This window comes from Tamandua tetradactyla, chromosome 11, assembly GCF_023851605.1.
Source record: "Tamandua tetradactyla isolate mTamTet1 chromosome 11, mTamTet1.pri, whole genome shotgun sequence".
In the NCBI taxonomy this organism is placed as follows: Eukaryota; Metazoa; Chordata; class Mammalia; order Pilosa; family Myrmecophagidae; genus Tamandua; species Tamandua tetradactyla.
This window is the reverse complement of record NC_135337.1, coordinates 77,151,393-77,173,857: the sequence shown is the minus strand read 5'-3', so window position 1 is coordinate 77,173,857 and position 22,465 is coordinate 77,151,393. Positions and strand designations below refer to the sequence as shown.

The window sequence follows — 22,465 nt, the reverse complement described above, 5'->3', positions numbered from 1 at the left end:
TCAGTGTGGATGGCTTTTATTTCTTTTTCCTGCCTGATTGCTCTAGCTAGAACTTCTAGTACAAGGTTGAATAATAGTCGTGACTGAGGGCATCCTTGTCTTGTTCACCATCTTAGGGGGAAAGCTTTCAGTCTCTCTCCATTGAGTATGATGCTGGCTATGGGTTTGTCATATATGTCCTTTATCACATTAAGAAAGTTACCTTTGACAAATACTGTATGGTCCCACTGATGTGAACAGACATTCGAGAATAAATTTGGAATATGTCATTGGTAACAGAGTCCAGCAGGAGGTAGAAACAGGGTAAGATAATGGGCAATTGGAGTTGAAGGGATACAGACTGTGCAACAGGACTAGATACAAAAACTCAAAAATGGACAGCACAATAATACCTAATTGTAAAGTAATCTTGTTAAAACACTGAATGAAGCTGCATCTGAGCTATTGGTATTTGTTTTGTTTTGTTTTGTTTTGTTTTGACTTTACTATTATTACTTTTATTTTTGTCTCTATATTAACATTCTATATCTTTTTCGGTTATGTTGCTAGTTCTTCTAAACCGATGCAAATGTACTAAGAAATGATGATCATGCATCTATGTGATGATGTTAAGAATTACTGATTGCATATGTAGAATGGTATGATTTCTAAATGTTGGGTTAATTTCTTTTTTTCCGTTAATTAAAAAAAAAGAGAAGGGGTAATTGGAGCTGAAGGGATACAGACTGTACAACGGGACTGGATATAAAAACTCAGAAATGGACAGCACAATACTACCCAATTGTAATGCAATTATGTTAAAACACTGAATGAAGCTGCATGAGGTATAGGTTTTTTTTTTTTTCTTTCTATTAATGTTTTAATTCTTATTCTGTTGTCTTTTTATTTCTTTTTCTAAATCGATGCAAATGTACTAAGAAATGATGAATATGCAACTATGTGATGTTATTAAGAATTACTGATTGTACATGTAGAATGGAATGATTTCTAATTGTTTTGTTAATTCTTTTTTTAATTAATAAAAAAAACTATAAAAAAAAAAGAAAGTTACCTTTGATTCCTGCCTCTTGAAGTGTTTTTATGAGAAAAGGATGTTGAATTTTGTCGAAGCTTTTTCAGCATCAATTGAGATGATCATGAGATATTTTTCCCTTTTGATTTGTTAATGTGCTGTATTACATTAATTGATTTTCTTGTGTTGAATCATCCTTGCATTCCTGGTATAAACCTCACTTGGTCGTGGTGTATAATTCTCTCTCTCTCTTTTTTGCATGGCGAGGCACTGGGATTTGAACCTGGGTCTCCAGCATGGTAGGCGAGAACTCTGCCTGCTGAGCCACCATAGCCTGCCCAGTGTATAATTCTTTCAACTGTTGTTGGATTTGATTTGCTAGTATTTTGTTAAGAAATTTTGTATTTATATTTATTAGGGAGATTTGCCTGTAGTTTTCCTTTCTGATAGCATCTTTACCCAGTTTTAGTATTAAAGTGATGTTAGCTTCATAAAATGAGTTCGGTAGTATTCCTTTTTCCTTAAGTTTTTGGAAAAGTTTGATCAGGGTTGGTATTAGTTCTTTTTGGAATGTTTGATAAAATACCCCTGTGAAGCCATCTGACTCTGGACTTTTCTTTGCAGGAAGATTTTTGATGACTGAATCTCTCTACTTGTGATTGATTTGTTGAGATCTTCTATTTCTTGTTGAGTCAATGTAGCTTATTGTGTGTTTCCAGAAATTTGTCCAAATCATCTAAATTGTCTTGTATGTTGGTGTATAGTTGTTCATAGTATCCTGTTATGATTTATTTCTTCAGGGTCTGTTGTAACGACCCCCCCCCCCCATTTCTGATTTTGTTTATTTGCATTCTTTTTTTGTCAGCTTTGATAGTGGTCCATCAATTTTACTGATTTTCTCAAAGAACCAACTTTTGGTTTTGTTAATTCTTTCTGTTGTTCTTTTGTTCTCCCATTCATGTAACTCTGCTTTAATCTCTGATATTTCTTTTCTTCTGTTTGCTTTGGTGTTAATTTGCTGTTCTTTCTCAAATTCCTCCAGGTGAGCAGTTAAGTCCTCGATTTTTGCTTTCTTATTTTTAATATAGGCATTTAGGGCAATCAGTTTCCATCTTAGCACAGCCTTTACTGCATCCCTTAAGTTCTGATATGTTGTATACTCAACTATGTTATCTCCACATAGCTAGTGATTTGTCTAGCGATTTCTTCTTTGACCCACTGGTGTTTTGTTTTTTTTTAATTTTTAAAACATAACAACATACAAACACAAATGTTCTTGCCATATGATAATTCCATTCTTATTCTTCAGATTTTACTTTTCAGATCTATATATTCTTTCCTCTTTCTCTTTTTATCCTTTAAGTTGCCCTTACTGGTAATCCTCAATTCTGTGCCCTCCTCCAGACCTCCCTCTCCTATCTTTTTGTTTTTTTCAGCTGGCAGAACTCCCTTGAGTATTTCTTGTAGGGCTGGTCTCTTGTTGACTTAGTCTCTCAGGATTTGTTTGCTTGTGAAAATTTTAATCTCTCCCTCAGTTTTAAAGGACAGTGTGGCTGGGTACAGAATTCTTGGCTGAAAGTGTCTCTCTTTCAGGTTCTTAAATATGTCATACACCGCCTTCTTGCCTCCGTAGTGCCAGCTGAGTAGATTGAACTCAGTCTTATGTGATTTCCCTCATATGTAGTAGATTGTTTTACTCTTGCTACTTTCAGGATTTTCTGCTTTTCTTCAGTATTTGACAGATTGGTTAGTATGTGTCTTGGGAAAGGCCTTTTTAGATTTGTTTTATTTGGAATTCCTTGGGCTTCTTTGATTTGCATATTTGTCCTTTATAAGGGTGAGGAAGTTTTCCCCCATTATATTCTCAACTCATCTTCCTGGCCCTATACTCTTCTCCCTCTGGGACACTGATGATTCTTATATTTGTGCACTTTGTTTTGTCTATCATTTCCCTGAGATCCAATTCAGATTTTTCTATATTGTTTGCCATTTCTCATTTGTGTGTTTGATATCAGTTGTCTTGTCCTCTAGTTCACTTATTTTTTCTTCTGCCTCTTCAAATCTGCTGTTGTCTCTAGTATATTTTTTATTTGGTTTTGCAGTATCTTTAATCGCTGTTATCTATTTTTCTATTTATTCTTTCAAATTATCTTTATGCTCTTCTTTATATCATTAACCATCCTATTGGTTATATTTAGTAGAGTTTTATGAACATCTTTGATGAGTTGTTCCAATGTCTGTGTCTCCTCTGGTGTTTTAATTTGGTCATTAGCTTGGGCTATATCTGTCTGCATCATGATATGCTTAGTGTATTCTGTTGCCTCGAGGCATGTAAATATCTTGATAGGTTTACCATAGCATAAAGCTTTGTATTTGTAGGATGGAGGTGGGACACAAGTGCGGTGACGGGTTGTGATGCAGGTCTAGGCATGGGTTGGGGACTCTGTGTGCCTGTGAGCATGGGGTGCGGGTGCTATGTTGCAGATTTGCAGTGCAGGGGTGGGGGCCGTGGGGGCGGGGGCAGCTCAGGCAGGACTTGGAGTACAGGAGGAGCAGGGTGCATCATAGGGGACACTGAAGTAGGGTGTGGCAGGAGGCAGATGGGAGTCTGTGTGGATGCATGGGGGCTAGTGCATAGGCAGGATATGGGTAGGTGTGTGGAACAGTGGGTGTCATGGGTATCAGGGTGTGGGGTACCGGGCACAGAAGTTGGGGCACAGGGAGGGCAGGGCGCGGTGTGTCCTTGGGCAGGGGGAGGGGTCTAGGGGGCCAGGATGTGGATGCTCACATGTGTAGGGGCAGGGCACAGATCAGGGGGTGTTGCGGGATGTGGGTAAGCGGTGGGTAATGTTGGGTGGGATGTGCAGGTGCAGGTGGTCGGGGGCTATGTAGCACTGACGTGCATGTGAGCATCTGCCAGTTGTGGGAGCAGGGCACTTGTGCCTGGGTGTGGGGCAAGGGATTGGGGTACAGGGCTCGGTGCACGATGTATGGGCGCCTGGCGGGGAGGATGTTACTGGGCCCTAGCGTGTATGGATGTTTGGGGTGCGGAGCCCAGGGGCAGCGGGCTGGGCCTCTGCCTGTGTGGTCTGGGGCCCGGTGTGGCCCGGAGGTGCAGGTCTGTGCTTGGCGGGGCCCTGATATGTGCATGCGCACAACTCAGGGGCAGTGGGCTGGGGTTCCGCTTGCGTGGTCTGGGGCCGGGTGGTGCCCAAATGTGCAGGTCAATGCTTGGCCGGAGCTGGGGAGCGTGGCCAGGGGTATGCGCATGCGCAGAGCTGGGGGTGGGGGCATCGTGCTTGTGCGACTGTATGGGATGAGGGAGGGTGTGGTCTGAGCATGAAGGTGGGTGCCCACAGTCTGGATGTGCAGGCGACTGCCTGCAGGGGGCAGGAAGGCAGTTGTGGGAGTCAAGGTGCTGGGTGCGGGTTTGCAGCTCGGGAAAGGCGGGGCAAGACTGCACCTGCGCATAAGAGGTGGGTTGGGCTGGGGCAGGCGCATGCGGAAAACGCGGTGGGGGGGGGGGACGGAGTGGGGGATGGGTCATGGTGGGGTCGTGTGTGGGGAGCTGGGGCGCTTGGAGAGGGGTGGTGGGGGTGGTTGGGGTGGGTGATGGTGTTCAGGTTCCCGGAGTGTGGGGCTGTCGCAGGCTGGGGACGGTGTGCGTGCGTGTAGCCTGCTCAAGAAATCTGGCTTGGCTTAATTCCTTGTGTCTTCTCCCTGCCGTGCACTCATGTGGGCTCTGGGCTTTGTTTCCGCCCATTACACTCTTTGCACTAGCTTGTCTGTCTCTGCTTGTTTGCTCATTTATGTGCATAAACGCATACATAAATTAAGAGAGTGTTTCTTTTCTTTTTTTTTTTTTTTGTGGGTGTCAGTAACATCAGTTGTCAAGAACTTGCCTTTCTTCTGATGCAGTATGTCTAGGGAAGTTTTGCTTCTACGTTGTTCATTTTTACTGCCACAAAGTGTTCCATAATTGGCGGCTACCCTGCTCTACTTCCTAATCCCCTGCCAGTGGACTCTTAGATTATTTCCCAGTTTTCCATACTGAAAGCAGATCTATAGAGCTCTCTTTCTTCCTGGGCATGTGAATGCATATTTCTCCAAGGCAGACTCCAAGAAATGGAGTCCAACGATGGGGTTTTTAAATTTCACCAGGGAACCCCAAGGTACTCCTGTGAGGGCTGCTGCTGATTGACCTGTGTAGGGCACGAGGAGGGCCCGTCTCCCAGCCCTGTTCCATTAGCTCCTTACCTTGTTCCTTTAAATTGCCATCCATAGGGAGGGGCATTTACCTGATGATCAGAAACTTGGTTTCTATTCACTTGCTCCTCGGCCATTTATTTGTATCCCCTCCTCAGTGAAGTGCCTTTGCCTGCCTTTCTGGCAGGTTGGTTGCTTGTTTCTTATTGATCTTAGGAGGTTTCTAATATGTTCTGATTGTTAGTGCTTTTCACCAGGCAACGTGTTGCAGATATTTTCTCCATGTCTCTTAACCTTGTTTAGGAGTTTCTTGGAGGGAAGGGGGTGGAGACTTTATTTTGTAGCTTATTTTTACTTTTGATCATGCGAAAAGTCAAACGCACAAAAATAGAGAAAAGAGTGTGCTGAACCTGTAAGACCCTGCTTAATTTCATCCTTAGGAAGTCATGGCCCATCAAGTTTCATCCTGACTCTCCATCCGCATTCTATCAAAATAGCTCCCAGGCAGCAATCAGTTTTTCTTTAAATATTTTAGACTTTATTACCAAAGGAGGGACTCTTTTAAAAATGTAATTTTTAATAATGTAATTATAGTGCCATTATCATCACCTAAAAATTAACACTAATTTCCTAATAATTCCTGTTCAGTTGTAGTTCAGTGATTCAATCATCTCTATTTTTTTTATTTTGTTTTTAAAGTAGTTGTTTGATCAGATCCATAGATTGCAATTGGTTGGTCTGTCTTTTAAGGCTCTTTTATCCTTCCATCCCCTTTTCTTTTTCCTTCAACTGATTTGTCAAAGACACCTGGCCCTGTGTCCCAGAGGTTCTGCTGTTTGCGTCTCCTTGGGTCATTTCCTGGGTCCTTTGTCCCCTGGGCTTCCCACAAACTGGGGGATAGGTCTAGATTTGCACTGTCTCGTTTGTGAGTCATCTATGGCTATCGGTTCCTTGAAATGCAGCTGGTCTGAATGGAGATAAATATGTCTAGGACTACTTTGAAGGTAAAAGAATGTAAAATAGCTCATTAGTTTTTATTAAATACTTGCCGTGTGCTGACACGATAACATTTTGGGTATACAGAGTTATGTAAAGCATTTAAGTTACTTTCACCTGTTTTTATTTTTTTTTACTGTGCATAGCAGCACATTTAAAATAATTGTGTGACTCATGTCTCCTGTTGGATGGTGCTGATCTGAATATCAGGTTGATTGTTGGGAGCATTTTAATTTATAGGAATTTTTATATTTTGACATAGTACAATTGATCATACTTCACCGTTATGGTTTTGGCATGTTGGATCTGATTGCATATGACTTTCCCTACTAAAGGTTGAAACTTACTCTCGCAAATGCACCGCATAGTGAAATTCTGGTTTGTGTTGCTTTTGTCTCATAGAGGATTTTAATCAGCAAGAGGAGTTGTTAAGCTTTATACCTGAGGCCCTACATAGCCACTTCTCTGATATCATTAGAGTAAGTGCTGGTGAAAAGCTTGTTAGGTGGCAAGATCTGCCAGCACGCCTCCACAGAATAGCAGCCAGCTGTTCTGGCTAATGTCGTGGAGCAGCCAGCACATTCTAATGGCTCATCTCTCCCAGGGATGATTCCATCAATGATTGTCGGATCACCTTCGTGGACGAAGTTTTCAAGATTGAACGCCCGGGGGAAGGGAGCCCTGTGGTTGAAAACCCACTGAGAAGTGAGTGTGGATCCAGTCTGCTGGTCTTTTCCACGGAGGGCATGGGTGGTGGTGGCTGGGAGCTGGCTGGCCCCCGCTGACCTGACCTTGTGTGTGTAGGGAAGAGCGGGCCATCCTGCAAGCACTGCAGGGATGACGAGAGCAAGGCCTGCAGGCTCTGCGCCTGCCACCTGTGCGGGGGCAAGCAGGACCCTGACAAGCAGCTCATGTGTGACGAGTGTGACATGGCCTTCCACATTTACTGCCTCTGCCCGCCTCTCAGCAGCATCCCCAACGAGGACGAGTGGTGAGTGGACACCTCACCTGCCTGGGGGAAGAGGGGAGGGAGGAGGGGATGGTGTTGGGGCCAGATCCTAGAGGCCTGAGGGGACAGTCATCAAAGAGGGGGCTTGGGACTCTTCTTGTACAGGACCTGGGGCTCCAGGTACCTGCAGGCAGGGCAGTCAGATCTCCTGAGGGTGGGTGGCAGAGGGTGTGATTCTCAGTTTCTCCCAGAGATCAGGGCTCTGCACCACAGCTTTGGTGCTTGTGTAATGCTTGCTGACGTGGACATTCCTGGCTGCAGCTCTTAGGGGCTGTGATGTCTGCACCCCAGCCCCCACCATGGAGATGGGGAAAGCGAGCCCCCAGCAGCGAGAAGGCACTCACTGGGTTTCTCCTGCCTTTCCCACGTCGCGGTTGGGCGGATGCTCACCATTGGGAGGAGCCCTGGAATTCTAAGCAGGAAAGGGGCAAGATTCTGCCTTTCCCCGGACTATCTAGAATGTTCTAGATCTTCTCTGACCTGGTCCCCACCTGCTGCATGTGGCCACCAAACACTCAGATATGGCCAGCTTGACCGAGGAGCTGGTTTTTTACCCCCCAATCTTTTTTTTTTTTCATTTATTTACTTATTCATTAAACATAACCACATACAAACACAAACATTCTTACCAAATGATCATTCCGTTCTTGATATATAATCAGTAACTCACAATATCATCACATAGATGTATATTCATCATCATAATTTCTTAGAACATTTTTGTCAATTCAGGAAAAGAAATATAAGGAAAAAAGAAAAAAATTCACACATACCATACCCTTTCCCCCTCCCCTTCATTGACCACTAGCATTTCTGTCTACTAAATTTATTTTAACATTTGTTCCCCCTATTTTTTAAATTTTATTCCATATGTTTTACTTGTCTGGCGATAATAAGGTAGATAAAAGAAGCATCAGACACAAGATTTTCACAATGACACAGTCATGTTGTGAAAGCTATATTATTCAGTCATCATCAAGAAACATGGCTACTGGAACACAGCTCTACATTTTTAGGCAGGTCCCTCTAGCCTCTCCATTACACCTTAACTAAAAAGGAGATATCTGTTTAGTGCGTAAGAATAATCTCCAGTATAACCTCTCAACTCTGGAATCTCTCAGCCACTGACACTTTATTTTGTCTCATTTTGCTCTTCCCCCTTTTGGTCGAGAAGGTTTTCTCAATCCCTTGATGCTGAGTCCCAGGAGCTGAGTTTCTTATTTTAACAAATCTAAATTTGGTTATAAGGAGCTGCAGGTGGCTAGTGGCCCATTTTGGGGTGAGGCAGAGGGAGATGGTGCAGGGCTGGGAGGCCGCGGAAGGCTGCAGGCACGTGTTCCCCCAGGGGCTAACCTTCCAGGGCTCTCAGGTACTGTCCCGAGTGTCGGAATGATGCCAGCGAGGTGGTGCTGGCCGGAGAGAAGCTGAAGGAGAGTAAGAAGAAAGCCAAGATGGCCTCGGCCACGTCGTCCTCACAGCGCGACTGGGGCAAGGTGAGCAGGCCGCCGGTGCCCGCGTCCGTGTACTCTCCTCCTGCTCCTCTCCTGCTCATGCCGGTGTTGGCGTCTCTGTTTCTGGAATGGACAGGGCATGGCGTGCGTGGGGCGTACCAAGGAGTGCACCATTGTGCCGTCCAATCACTACGGACCTATCCCAGGCATCCCTGTGGGCACCATGTGGCGGTTCCGAGTGCAGGTACTGTGGTGTCCACCATCCTGGGGCAGGCCTGGGGCTGGCTCATCCCTGTGGCTCTGGCAGGGCAGGGACCGGCTCTGAGTAGGGTTAAGTGCCTGACTCCTTGGAGGCTGGGGGGAGGATACCCAGGAGTTCCCGTTCCAGCAGAGAGGGGCCTTGGGCTGACATGGTCACAGGCTGTGGTGGGAATAGCCCTGCCTTTTGAGCTCCTGGTGCTGGGGACTTATGCCAAGGTGGGTCTGGCCCCTCGACACTGTCCACCTTCTAGTCCAGAGTCTCCTCAGGGTGGGGGTGGGGCTGTCTTGGGTACTGGGGGATGTTGAACAGCCTCCCTGGGCTACCCCCACCCAATGCCAGAAACGCCCCAAAGTCGTGACAGCCACAGATGTCTCCAGACGTTACCCATTGTCCCCTAGGGGACAGAATTGCCCCGGGGTAAGACCCTCTGAGCCAGGGCAATGAGACAGCGTCCACATTAAAAGTGCCAGAGCCCTGGGGCCTACTGTGTCTTGTTCTCAGCAACCCGCCCAGGCCCTGTTCCTGCCGACCAGGGCACTCAAATCTTTATTGTGGAGTGAGTGGCAGACAGAACCTGGATCTGCCCAGGGAATGGCGGCTTCTATCATCATCTCACTTTATTATTATTTTCCAGCATATTCATTTTGAGTTCATTTCAGACTTAGAAGACAGTTGCAGAAATAATACAGAACCCATACAGAGAACTTGAACATTCTCATCCTGCACCCAGGGCTCAGATCCTCCAAATTTTAACATTTTGTCACATCCTTCTTTCTGTCTGTCTGTGTCTACCTTTCCATCTGTTTATCGATTTTCTAATCATTTGTAAGTTGTATCCATCATACTCCTTGAACACTTAATACTTACAACTCATCGTCTTACTTTAAATGAATCCCACAAGGCTGTTGGTGGCCTGTTTTCCAGACAGAAAGGGCCCCAGCTTGAGCGGTCAGGTCACCCTGGGGCCCAAGGTGGGGCCCCCTCGGGGGGTTGCTCAGACACTTTCCACTTTGGGGAGAGCTCTCATGACAGGTGTGGTGTGGTGGCATGTGAGGACCGTGCATTTATTTCAAACACTGCTGGCTTGGGAATGGGGAGAGGTTGCTTTTCTCTGACAGTTTTTTCCAGAAGGCGTCACTTAACCCCCGGGGGCATTTTGCAGGTCAGCGAATCTGGAGTGCACCGGCCTCACGTGGCTGGCATCCATGGCCGGAGCAACGATGGGGCCTACTCCCTGGTCCTAGCCGGGGGCTACGAGGACGACGTGGTCAGTGGCAGGGGGCCCTTTCTGTGTCTCTCCTGTCTCTGTGTGTGTCGCTGTGTTTCTGTCTGTTTATGTGTTTCTGTGTCCATGTTCCTGTAGTGTGTGTCGATGTCTCTGTGTGTCTGTCCGTGTTTGTGTCTCTGTCTGTGTATGTCTGTGCGAATGTCTGTCTGCCTGTGTGTCTGTGAGCCTGTCTTCAGTGGACACTCACAGGTAAAAACCCCACCTGCTTAAAGTGATCGTCCATCTCTTTTTACCTGTTTCAGGACCACGGGAACTTTTTCACATATACAGGCAGTGGTGGTCGGGATCTTTCTGGCAACAAGCGAACTGCTGAACAGTCTTGTGATCAGAAACTCACCAATACCAACAGGTTTGTGGGAAACGGTGTTCTCGTTTCCTCACAGGGGGCTTCTGCCGTGTGCCGTGGAGGTGGTGGGTTCCCTCTATGATGCCTCCTCCAGGTAGTTCAACCCTTAGACGGCATGGTGGAACATAGCAATGCTGGACATTTGGTTCTTCCTTTCTCTCCTGGCTAAAGACTTGTGTGTGAGTACTTCAGATGATTAAAGCCAATTTTTTCTGTAAAGGATCAGATAGTAAATACTTGTGACTTTCTAGGCTGTATGGTTTCCATTGAACAACTCACTTCTGCCCTTTATTCGCAGAAGCAGCCGGGGACCATGTATAAATGGATGGATGAGGCTGTTTGCCAATAAAACTTTGTTTGTAAAAATAGGTGGTGGGCTGGAGTTTGCTGATCCCTGGATTTAAGTTAGCTGGCAAAAATTTTCAGACTGCAGGGTGTGGAAAGACTTTTTAACCATAAAAAGCATTATAAAGCACCAAGGGAAAGACAGGGCTATGGAGACCCAGATACTTTAAATTATATCAGTTAATCTTGTAAATAAAATTAAAAGGCAGATGACTATTTGGCGAAAAAGTTCGTAACAAACTTCAGCTGGGATGGTCACATGATCAGTAAGAAACTCTCCAATAGGGAATAAAACAACAAAGGGCATGGAAATAACTCACAAAAGAAGTACAAACAGCTAACCACCATGAATTGTTCAATTTTGCTATTTAAAGAAATATTAATTTTAAGTACTAGTGAGATACCATTTATTTCCTTTACAAAAAAATTTAAAATGCTGAGAAATGCCAGGAAAGAGACCGATATTCCACCACTGATAGATGTAGCGCTTGGAACCACCTTCTGGAAAGGTCTTTGACCTTATATGGAAAGTGTCTTAAAAATGTACTTAGCCTTGAGCCTATAATTCCACTTTGAAAAACCTGTTTTGCACATGATGGGGAGGTGAGCATTGTACATGCAGTCCTGTTTGTCATTCCAATACCTAAGGAGCAAACTGTTGGTGATGAAACCTCCAGAATAGAAAAGGGTAAACCATTGCACGAGGCTGGAATGGAATATTTGCATTTCCATGGCTCTTGAAAAATCACATTTTCATGTTAAGTTTCTAACCTTGAGCACCCATGCGATCTGCATGTAAAGAAGTTAGATTCTACTGAAGGAGTCTCAGACTTACATGAAATATGCATGCTGTATTGAATAAAAACGGTCAAACCAAAAAAAAATCACATTTTCAGGAGATATTTAATGATGTGGGGAAATGAATTCTCATAATAAAACATGAAGTGATAAAATCTGGACCCAAAACCGAAATTCCAGTTAAAACAAAACAAAACAGGAAACACGTGCGCTCGCGCTGAGAACAGCTGCGTGGCCTGCGTGTCCCTCGGGGAGGCCCTTAGGGGGATAGACCCGCAGGTGTGTGTATCCCGGGCAGCGCAGCCCTCACCCGGCCCCGCTGTCCCCGCAGGGCCTTGGCTTTGAACTGCAGCGCCCCCATCAACGACCGCGACGGGGCCGAGGCCAAGGACTGGCGGGCGGGGAAGCCGGTGCGTGTGGTCCGCAACGTCAAGGGCGGCAAGCATAGCAAGTACGCGCCCGCCGAGGGCAACCGCTATGACGGCATCTACAAGGTGAGCCGAGCCGCACACCGGCCCCCCAGGGCCGTCCCGTCCTCTCCGCCGGGAGGGGCCTCACTGACTCCTCCAGCCAGCCCCCCCCCCAGGGGGCCATCCCGTCCCCTCTGCCCGGGACCCTCCGCCCCACGGGGCCTTACTGGCCCCTCCCGCCAACCCCCTCCGCCCGGGACCCCTCGCCATGCGGGGCCGCAGTGACCCCTCCCGCCCCCGCAGGTGGTGCGGTACTGGCCGGAGAAAGGCAAGTCCGGCTTCCTGGTGTGGCGCTACCTCCTGCGCAGAGACGACGAGGAGCCGGGGCCTTGGACAAAGGAAGGGAAGGACCGCATCAAGAGGCTCGGGCTGACCATGCAGGTGTGTGTCCAGGTGGGACCCTCCCGAGCCACCCGCGGGCACAACGTTCCAGGCTGTGCTGCTGTGAGCGTCCTCCTCCTTGACGGTTACTGGATCATACCAGGAGCGGGCCCCAGGGCTGGGGCCCACGTGGCTGCCCCCTTGGGGTCTGTGTGACCCTGAGTGAGGTGGAGGCTCTGGAGTGGTGGCACCTTGATTTAAGGGCTGTCGCCAGTGGGCTGTGGAAAGGAACTGATGAGCTTTACTTTCTTGCATGTCATCATCTTAACCTCGGGAGCCAGAGGTACTTATCCTGTTGATTGGTAGAGGAGTTCGCTTCAAATTGATTTGAAGTCTTGTCTTGGCTCTTGCTTGTCTTCTTCCCTCTTGGACCATCACCTCCTATAGCCACCAAAAAAGCAGAAACAAACCAGGGAAACTGATAGAATGTGGGCAGGAGCAGGGGCAAAGGTGAGGGGGGACAACCCCCTGCCCTGAACCACATCTTGAAAGCAATGGAATCTTCCATGGGTTTATCCAGCAAGGAGTGCAGCTCTTTTTTCACTATAATTATGGTGTTTTCTGTTCATTACACAAGTTGCTTTGCAGCAAATGAATGAGTGTGGGACTATTTAAGGAATCTTAATTACTGTTGAGAATTCGATGGTGCCTACCCCCTGGGGGGGTCACACAGGGCTGCCTTTTGAATATAATGTCTGTGCAACAGGGAATTTCAGAAGCCGAGGAGATGGGAGGAAAAAGAATGATAGGGGAGCGGCAACTTTTGGTGGGGATAGGGTTGTTAATTATGACTTAAGTTTTCATTGAAACTTAACATTTCTAAAGAAGGTTGGAGATTCTTTGACGGAACATTGGACTGTCTAATCTGATTGTCGGTGTCTTGGAAGTGGGGCAATAATCAAATAATGCTGCCTAGGACGTCTGGGAGCCCAAGAATCATTGAAATCAGGGGTCGGCAAATTCAAATCCGCAGGCCACCACAGCTTACTGCCTGTTTATAAATAAAGTTTTATTGGCACAAGACCGCGCCCATTCATTGCCATACTGTCTGGGACTGCTTTTGCTACAACCAGCAGAGTCAGGTCACCGTGACAGAAAGCAAATGACCCATAAAGCTGAAAATATTTACTCTTCGGCCTTCTCCAGAGAAAGTTTGCCGACCCCTGATCTGAATAATAAAAAGAATAAGAATATTTCAATTGCTGGATATGAAGCTTAACACTCTGTGTCTTATGTCATTGCAATACTCAGTAACCTCCATCCTACCAGCTCGATGCTGTTAGGGCCCTCAGTATTAATGGTAATTGTCATTACCCAGGCTCAGCTACTGCCTGCGGCTCCGCAGTTAAGTAAGCCGAGACCTCTTAGTGGCTGAGCTTGGAGCGGGCAGCTGGGTCTCAGGGGCCTCAGGTGGGTGGGAGGGCTCTAAGCCTGTGGGGTAGGAGCTGGGGCGGTGTGGGATTGAGGTGAGGATTGAGGGTGGGAGTGAGTGAGCAGGGCAGGTGGGCTTGGAAACCCAGACCTGGGGCTGGGGATAGGTGGCAGGCGGGGGGCAATCCTGGGATCCTGGCGGGGTGTCCCCCACCTGCCTCTCACAGCCATTTCTTCTACTGATAGTATCCGGAAGGCTATTTGGAAGCCCTGGCCAACAAGGAGAAGGAGAAGGAGAACAGCAAGAAGGAGGACGAGGAGGAGGAGGGGGGCTTCACGTCTCCCAGGAAGGGCAAGGGCAAGAAGAAGAGAAAGTCGGCAGGTGGGCGTCTGCGCGGGCACCGCTGTCTGCAGCCAGACTCGAGTGGTGCGAGTGCTCACACCCGGTCTGCTCTGTCCCAGGGGATGGCGAGACCAGCACTGGGTCTGTGCGTGGGACCCCCAAGAAAACGAAGGTGGAGCCCTACAGCCTCACTGCGCAGCAGCACAGCCTCATCCGGGAGGACAGTAGCAATGCCAGGCTGTGGAGTGAGATCCTCAAGTCGCTCAAGGACGGGCCGGTGAGCAGGGGGCAGCTGTGCGTCACGTCCTTGACCTTCTTGCCCCTTGCCTGTTGGGTCACTGCAAGTAGGGGACTTGCCAGCCTCTGGTAGCTGCTTCCTCTTGGGCTATTCTTGGTGCAGACTTTGCTCAGCTCCCTGTGGCTGCTCAGCCTGAAACCCAGTCCCTCCCTACAGCCTGTTGGTCCTCATTACAGCCCTTGAACTCTTCCTATAGCTGCTGAACTCTCCCTGAGGCCCCTAGACCTTCTCTGTGGCCCTGAAACCCTCCTGTGGCCCTTGAACCCTCCCTACAGCCCCCATGAAACTTCCCTGTGGCCCCTGGTCACTCCATATCACCCCGATGGCTCCCTGCAGCCCCCAAACCCTCTCTGTGCCCTCCATATCGCTCCCTGGTGGCCCCTGAGCCCTCTCTGCCACTCCCAGTCACTCCCTCTGGTCCCTAAACCTTCTCTGTGCTCTCCTGATTGTTCCCTGTGGCCCCCAAACCCTCTCTGTGGTCCCCCTGATCACTCCCTGTAGCCCTCGAACCCTCTCTGTGGCCCCTGAACCTCTCTCTGGCCCCCGGTCACTCCCTGCAGCCCCTGAACCCTCTCTGTGCTCCCTCCTATCCCTTCACTCCCTGCATCTTCCGAACCCTCTCTGTAGTCCCCTGGCCCTGTGCTGTCCATCTTCCTTGTTCCTCTGGCATCTGCTCCTACTGGACACTTGTTCCTGGTCACTCCATCGTGTCCCTTGCCTTTTGCTGTCCCCTCTGCCTGGAATCCCTCTCCCTATAGTCCTTCTGGATCAGTTGTTTGCCTCCTGTAGGAGTTTCTGTTCTCATGTTAACAAAGGACCAAACTTAATAGCTGAAAATAGTACATACTTATTATCCCACAGTTCTGGAAATCAGGAGTCAAAAATGAGTCTTGGGGCTAAAATCAGCACAGGGTTCGTTCCTGGATGCTCTCACGCAGAGTCTGGTCCTTGCTGTCTCCAGCTTCCAGGTGCTGCCCAGGGTCTTGGGCTCGTGGCCACATGGCATTCATCTCGCCTCCGTGGTCCCAGGGCCTGTGCTAGTGTGGTCAGGTCCCCTCTGCCCCTCTTGGAAGTCCTGGGGATGACACTGGGTCCCTTTCCATCCCCGATAATCTGGGGCAGTCTCCCTTTCTCAGGGTCCGTCACTTAGTCCCATCTTTGTCAAGTCCCTTTTGCCATGTGTGGGAACATTCACAGGTCCCAGGATAGGGACCTGGACATCTTGGGGAGCCGTCTTTGGCGGGGGGCTCTCCCCAGCCTGCTGCATTCCAGCAGCCCCTGCCTACCTTTCGTGCCTCCCTCCTTTGTGGCCTCCAGAACTTACTCCCAGCTGTGATATGTCTGTTTTTACTTGTTTGTCTTCCTTCTTCCCTCCCTTAACTTCAGGCTGCCACAGGACAGAGGTTTTTAGGTTTTAATCTCTGCTGGGCCCCAGCCCCCCAATGGTACTTTTAGCTTATCTCTGTATTGAGTGAATTGAGAGCTGCACCTAGAGAGCCTGTCTTAAAAATAACTGCATCAGGACTCTGAAGCCTGGGGTCCTCTTGCTGCAGACAGCTTGGTCCCACCGGGTCCTGTGCGGCCCCTTCCTCACACTGGGACTTGAGCAAGACTTGTCTCTCCCAGGCCCCCATTTCCCCATTGCAGAATGTGACAGCTCCCACCTCGGGGAGGGGGTACGGGGGGAAGGCCTCCACTCAGGGCCATGAGCAACTGTGGCCTGCAGGGACTGGCCTGGTTTCACGGAGCTCCCTCGTGTTTCAGCGATTCCTGAGTGCCGTGGAAGAGATGTTCCAGTGCATTTGCTGCCAGGAGGTGGTGTTCAGGCCCGTCACCACTGTGTGTCAGCACAACGTGTGCAAGGTGAGAGTCAGGACCCCAACGTGGGCCTGAGACGAGGGCCGGGCCCCGTGCCTGCACTCCTTCCACCAGCGTCTCATCCTGTGCTGTCTAGTCTCATTGGCCTTCTGGCTGGTCTTCTAATAGTTCACTGCCTGAATACCTCCCTCCCTCCCTGTCCCCAAAATGTTCTCTCCTAGCCTGCACTCTGCAGGGAAGATGAGGGACATCTAGTGATGTGGGTTGGGATGGGGAGGCAGGTCTTGCTGTCACCTAAAGAGTTGGGAAGGAGGGCTTCCTGGAGTAAGTGGCATTAATCTGATGTCTGCAGAGAGCTCTAGAGAGGGTGGGGCTGCATCCCAAGGTGGCATATGTAGAAGCTTGGAGTGAGGGGTAGGCCATTCTGACTGGCTGGAACCCACTGTGGACATGGGTGCTCGGGAGGCTGACCAAGTGGGAAACTTCAGAGTCAGGCCAGTGGTCAGGGTCTTGGGAGGAAATCCATATGACCAGATGGGGTGGTTTTTGAAAAGGAGATTAGAAGGGGCTGACTCTGAGCCAGGACAGGTTTGTTCCACCTTGGCTCTGCTGCTACTTGGGGCTGGATGCTTCTTCGTTGTGGGGATTGTCCTGGGCCCTGGGAGGTGTTGAGCAGCCTCTCTGGGCTCTCTACCCATTTGGTGCCAGAGACAGCCCCACCCCAAAGTGTCCCTGGACACTGCTGAGTATCCCCTGGGGACAGTCACCCAGATGGGGAGAGGGAGAGCTGGTTTCAGTGTGGTGTCTTTGGGTCAGAGCTGGTCAGTAGAAAGTTTTGACCAGTGAGGTCGACAGGTGTTAGGACCTTCGTCCCCCATCTCCTGCTCTCTCTGGCCTCTGATCTGGTGCTGGCTTTGCCTTCTGCCTCAACCCCAGATCTGCTTTCAGACCAGGGAAGGGAGCCTGAGGATATGAGATTGGACCATCAGGGGCAGGCCCTGCCCTTTCCCACCCCCGAGCAGAGTCCTGGAGAGAGGCCGAGGGGGCGGCTTTGGGGGCATGGCCAAACTTTGCCCTACCTCCTCTGGGTAGTTTTGTTGCCAAGATTGAATCCAGGGCAGGGGCCTGCTGTTGTGTGAAGTGGGTACCGAGTGGGTCAGCCTGATGGTTGGGCAGGGGCTGTTTTGGGTGGGCTTTCAGGCCAGGGCTGCCTACAAAGCACCCGTCAACAGGAAGCTTCCTTGGCATTTCGGAGCCCAGCATCTGGGGACAGTCTGTCTCTTTGCTTCTTAGGGGGGCCCTCGGAGTGGGGGTGCTGCTGGGGTGCTCAGGGGTCCATGTGTCTGTCCTGGCAACCACTTGGGAGGGGCTTTGGGAAGACCAGTGTGGGTGTTCCACACTGCTGGTCCAGAAACTCAGCAGTGTCAGGCAGAAAGAACTCTGTTTTTCTGGACTCAAGACTATTAGCCTTCATGTCTGAAAATAATGCAGGAGTCTTTTTTTAAAAAGAACAAAAGCCATAGCCTTCATGAGCTACCCAGTGGGCTTTGGTGTCAGCAGCCCTTTCCATTGTGGGACGTTCCTTCTCTCCCCCTGGTTACCTGGGCCAGGTGTGTGCATACCTGTGGAAGTGCGTTTTGAGTGGCCATCAGGGGATGTGACCTTCCTGTCTCTCTGATGGGGAAGTTGGCCTTGCATTTCTGCCTTCCCCCATTCCCTGACCAGCTCTCCTTCCCCAGGTGTCTTCAGAGGAGTTTGGACCTAGAGTTGTAACTTGGGGTCAGGCCTGGTCCTTTTCTTCCCTCCTTTCCTCCTTTTCCCCATCACCACGTTTATTGAGCATCTGCTGAGCAGCAGGCAGGATGCTTGGCCTTGGGAGGGTGAACAGGACACAGCCCTGGGGACATCTGACCTATTCCCCACACACATATTGGCATACAAGACATTCCAGAGGGCCTGAGCTGCTACGGAGAAAACAAACCCGGTGAGGCCATTGGACCGGCTGGGTGGGGCTGCATTGCTACTCCCAGCCAGTCTGGGGAGGCCCCTCGAGGGAGGTGACTTTAGTTGAGGTGCAGGGGAAACTGGGATGAGTGGGGGAGCCTCTTGAGGGACCCTGGGGTGGCCCATCTGGGAGTGAGTGGCAATAAGTGGCCTGAATTGAGAGTGGATGCTAGGAGGGGCCTGTGGGCCTGTGAGACATCTGGGTAACCACCAGCAGACCCATGGTAGATGGGGGGGGGCATGAGGGACCCCCGCTGGCACAGACAAGCCCCTCACTTGCCTACTTTTTCTGGCAGGATTGCCTGGACAGATCCTTCCGGGCCCAGGTGTTCAGTTGCCCGGCCTGCCGCTATGACCTCAGCAGGAACTACGCCATGCAGGTGAACCAGCCCCTGCAGACCATTCTCAATCAGCTCTTCCCTGGCTACGGCAATGGCCGGTGATCCCCAAGCACTTCTCGCCACGCGTCCTGCTAAAACCCCGATGCGTCCGACTGGGTTTGGGCCCTTATTTTTGTCTTTAATGGGCTTAACTTAAACATGTAGTTGCCGCCACTCCCTAAAAAGGCTTGTCTTCCTTTTTTTTTTTAATCTATAAATTTTCAGGAATTTATGTGTTACAGCTTAAAAAAAAAGAAGTTGGACTTCTCAGTGTTGTGTGTGCATGTGTGAGTGCGTGTGTGTGTGCATGTGTTTTAAATATAAAGCCTGCTCAGCAAAAAAGTTAAAAAAAAAAAAATGGAATTACAAGCTTCTCTCCGTGAAGGCTGCTTAACGCTCCTGACCCAGGTCAAATCCTCAGAAATTCCTGCCACCGAGCAGGGCGGCGGTGGTTCGGCCTTCTAGAACAATCTCTGAAAGGCCCACGGGTTTGGCCCCGAAGGTTGAAGCAAGCGCATCTTCCGGACAGCACTCTCTCGTCCCAAATCCAGCAGGACGGTTCCTCACAGCAGATCCGGGTGTGGACCACCCGTTCCCCAAGAAGCAGCCGTGACTGCCATAGAAAGGAAAAGAGGCGAAAACACCCTCACTCAGCCCAATGTGGACACACATCTAAAAGCCAGCCCCCGTCAATTTGCGTTCACATTTTTAACATCCAGGTGAAAAGTCCTGTGCCTTTGTCCGCAGAGCTGGGGCCCTACACAGACTACCTCAGCTGGCCTGGTCTCTGCCCGGGGCTTAGATGCTGTCTCTTCTGGAGCACACAAAGCCATATTCAAGTGCCTTTGGTTCTTTTGTTGTTGTTGTTGTTTTTTCAAAGATAGGGCTCCTTTTCTTTTTTTTTTTTTTAGCACTGAAAAGTTTGAAACTGCCAACCAGATTCTAGAACTGACCGACCTGTTCTTCGTAGTGCTGGGCGGGCGTTTGGGGGATGCTTTGAACCTCACCGATCTTCGAAATGGAATCTCCAACACAGCAGCAATTGGAAACTACCAAGAGGGGTTTTTCTTTTTTTTGAATAAACACTTTTTCTACATGAAATTTTTTTGTAGTTACTGTATATGTACCGAGAAAAATATAACTTAGGGTGTATTTGTGTGTGTGTGTGTATGTGTGTGTCTGTGTTTGGTAATGTTTGGAATGGTTTGTTAATTTTTCTCATTTTACCAAAGTTTGCAGCTTATACCTCAACAGAACAGGGATATTTTAAGTCACACAACTGCAGACAAACTGGAGCAATGTTGTTTAAAGGTTTTTGTGTTTTTTTTTTATTTTTGTGGTCCTTATTAGGTTGTTAATGTATTAGGGGGAAAACTACAGCAAAATCTCGTGTAGGCTTTTAAAAAAAAATGTTCAGGTTTTATCCAGAGTTTAGATTCTCAGAATAAATCTTTTATAGATGCATTTGACTGTGTCTTGTCTTCCTTGTAAATTGATTGCTTTGTAGTTAACTGTGAACTTCTGAACTTACTTCACTCACAAAACCCCGGGAGGCAAGCTAGACAGATAGCATCTCTCCCACTTTACAGATGAGCAAACTGAAACCTCAGAGATAAAAATGGCCTTCTTACTGCCAGCTCAGGAGGTCTGGCCCTTCCCTGGTGCTTTTTCCTTTACGGTTTGAGGCAAACTGTAGCTTTCAGAGTCAAATCTGGTCCACAGCCTGTTTTTTTTGCCAAATAAAGTTTTATTGGAACACTGCCACGCCCATTTGTTTACAGATTGTCCACGACTGTTTTCACAATGCAACCAAGAAACGGAATAGTGCAACAGAAACCATCTGACTCACAAAACTGAACATATTCACTCTAGACCTTTACGAAGTTTGCTGGCCCCTGCCCAGTAGAACTTTCAGAAATGACGGAAATGTCCTCTCTGTTGCCCATATGGTCACCACCAAATGGTCACCCGAGGCTGCTGAGCCCCTGAGAGATGGCAAGCGCAAGTAAGGAACTCAAAATTTCAAATTAAATGTAAGGAGCGGCATGTAGCTAGGAGCTGCTGTGTTAGAGCAGGTTTCAAACCTGGCCACATAATAAACACTGTCAAGGCCTTAGAGAAAGCAAAAGCCTCTGCCTTTCTGAAATGGGACCGAGTGAGAATAAAACCACAGACAGGCCTGTGACCTGTCAGAGTCTGGGGGGTATGCAGGACCGAGGCAGGGTTGTCCACCCCGCCATTCTACTCTTCCTTGCAATCCAGGCTTTCCCTCCCACTGCCTTTAACTGGGTGCTGAGAGACATCGGAATGCAAAAAACTCTGAACTCAGAGAGGGGTTCCCCCTGTCAGAGTGGTGGTGGTGGGGCTCTTGTGCCTTCCAGCACTGGGCCAGGGAATTGGTGCCCTTAAGTCTCATCTGAGATGGGCACTAGTTTTCCTGTAGTCATCTGAGGAAACTGAGGCAGGAGCTTCCCCCTCCAGACCCCATCTCTCGCCTTGAGTGGTTGTCACCAGCCAGACTCACTTTGAGACACCAGTATTTGACCCTGGGGGGAGTGTGTGTGTGTGTGTGTGTGCCTTGACTGTTGGTGGGAATTTGGCACATCCCAGGTGACCAGCCTGACAATCTGAAAGCTGTTTCAGAAGCCAAGCATGGGGCAAATTTAAAGTGGACTTCTGGAATGGAAATGTTGCTAAATTCCAGAGATGAGGCTATTTCAACCTTTTGCCTGCACCTTTTACTGATGGTATTTGTAGTTCTTACTGTGGCTAAGTAATGATATGGGCAGATTTGTCTTAAAAAAAAAAGGCTGCAACTTTTGGTTCTTAAAACAAGACAAGTTTGAGTGTGAAATAAAAGATGCCCAGTTATAAGGAGTGGGGGAAACTTCCTAAGATACCCCATTCTTTCAGACCAGGCTCTCTACAGTGGTAGAATACCACCAAACTGGGTTTGTTGTAGATAAGCTTTTCCAATGTTTCTCTAAGATAGAATGATGGTATTTAAACGAAAATAAGAAAACATCGAGAAGTGTGTTCCTTAAACAACTGCAGAAATAACCACAGCACTGGGCAAATTTCTTTCCCGTTTGACTTCTTTCTAGGGGAAGGATCTTTTTAAAAATACATAGCAGCTTTATTGAGGTACAATTCACCCATTTGAAGTGTACAATTTAAAAAATTTATTCAGAGTCGTGCAACCATTGCCACTGTCTAATTTCAGAACATTTTCATCACCCAAAAAGAAGCCTGGTATGCATCAGTGGTAATTCCCTATTCCTTCTTCCCCAGTCCCTGGCAACTACTAATCTGCTTTCTGTCTCTGGATTTGCCCATTCTGGACATTTCACATAAAAGAATCATAATATGTGGCCTTTTGTGTCTGGCTTCTTTCACTGAGCATACCATTTTCAAGTTTTATCCATGTTGTAGCTTGTCTCATTATTTCATTCCTTTGTACAGCTGAATAATATTCCACTGTGCAGATATACCACATTTTGTTTATCCACCTTGTTGGCTTTTTGATTTAAAACTTTTTTCCTTCCCTCCTCCTGCCTGAGGATATAAAATTAATATATGAACCCTCTAGAGAGTTTGGAAGCTTAATGTCTGAAAAGCGAAATAATCCTGGCACCCAGAAGGTTATGATTATGATGTACCTTGAGACTTTATTGGTATATGTGTTTA

At 48.3% G+C, this 22,465-nt stretch overlaps 1 protein-coding gene across 5 annotated transcripts in view; it reads left to right on the top strand.

The window, feature by feature from the left end:
• UHRF1 (ubiquitin like with PHD and ring finger domains 1) overlaps positions 1 to 19,182 on the top strand; it is a 49,236-nt gene extending 30,054 nt beyond the window's left edge. For all 5 annotated transcript variants that reach the window (XM_077121069.1, XM_077121065.1, XM_077121066.1 and 2 more), the window contains exons 6-17: positions 6,819 to 6,919; positions 7,019 to 7,205; positions 8,593 to 8,716; positions 8,811 to 8,918; positions 10,099 to 10,203; positions 10,467 to 10,573; positions 12,045 to 12,207; positions 12,427 to 12,564; positions 14,182 to 14,317; positions 14,398 to 14,555; positions 16,341 to 16,439; positions 18,695 to 19,182. In XM_077121069.1, the coding sequence (XP_076977184.1) occupies positions 6,819 to 6,919; positions 7,019 to 7,205; positions 8,593 to 8,716; positions 8,811 to 8,918; positions 10,099 to 10,203; positions 10,467 to 10,573; positions 12,045 to 12,207; positions 12,427 to 12,564; positions 14,182 to 14,317; positions 14,398 to 14,555; positions 16,341 to 16,439; positions 18,695 to 18,841 (1,573 nt within the window). In that variant the 3' untranslated portion in view covers positions 18,842 to 19,182. The remainder of the gene's footprint in view (positions 1 to 6,818; positions 6,920 to 7,018; positions 7,206 to 8,592; positions 8,717 to 8,810; positions 8,919 to 10,098; positions 10,204 to 10,466; positions 10,574 to 12,044; positions 12,208 to 12,426; positions 12,565 to 14,181; positions 14,318 to 14,397; positions 14,556 to 16,340; positions 16,440 to 18,694) is intronic.
• Positions 19,183 to 22,465: the final 3,283 nt, after the last annotated feature.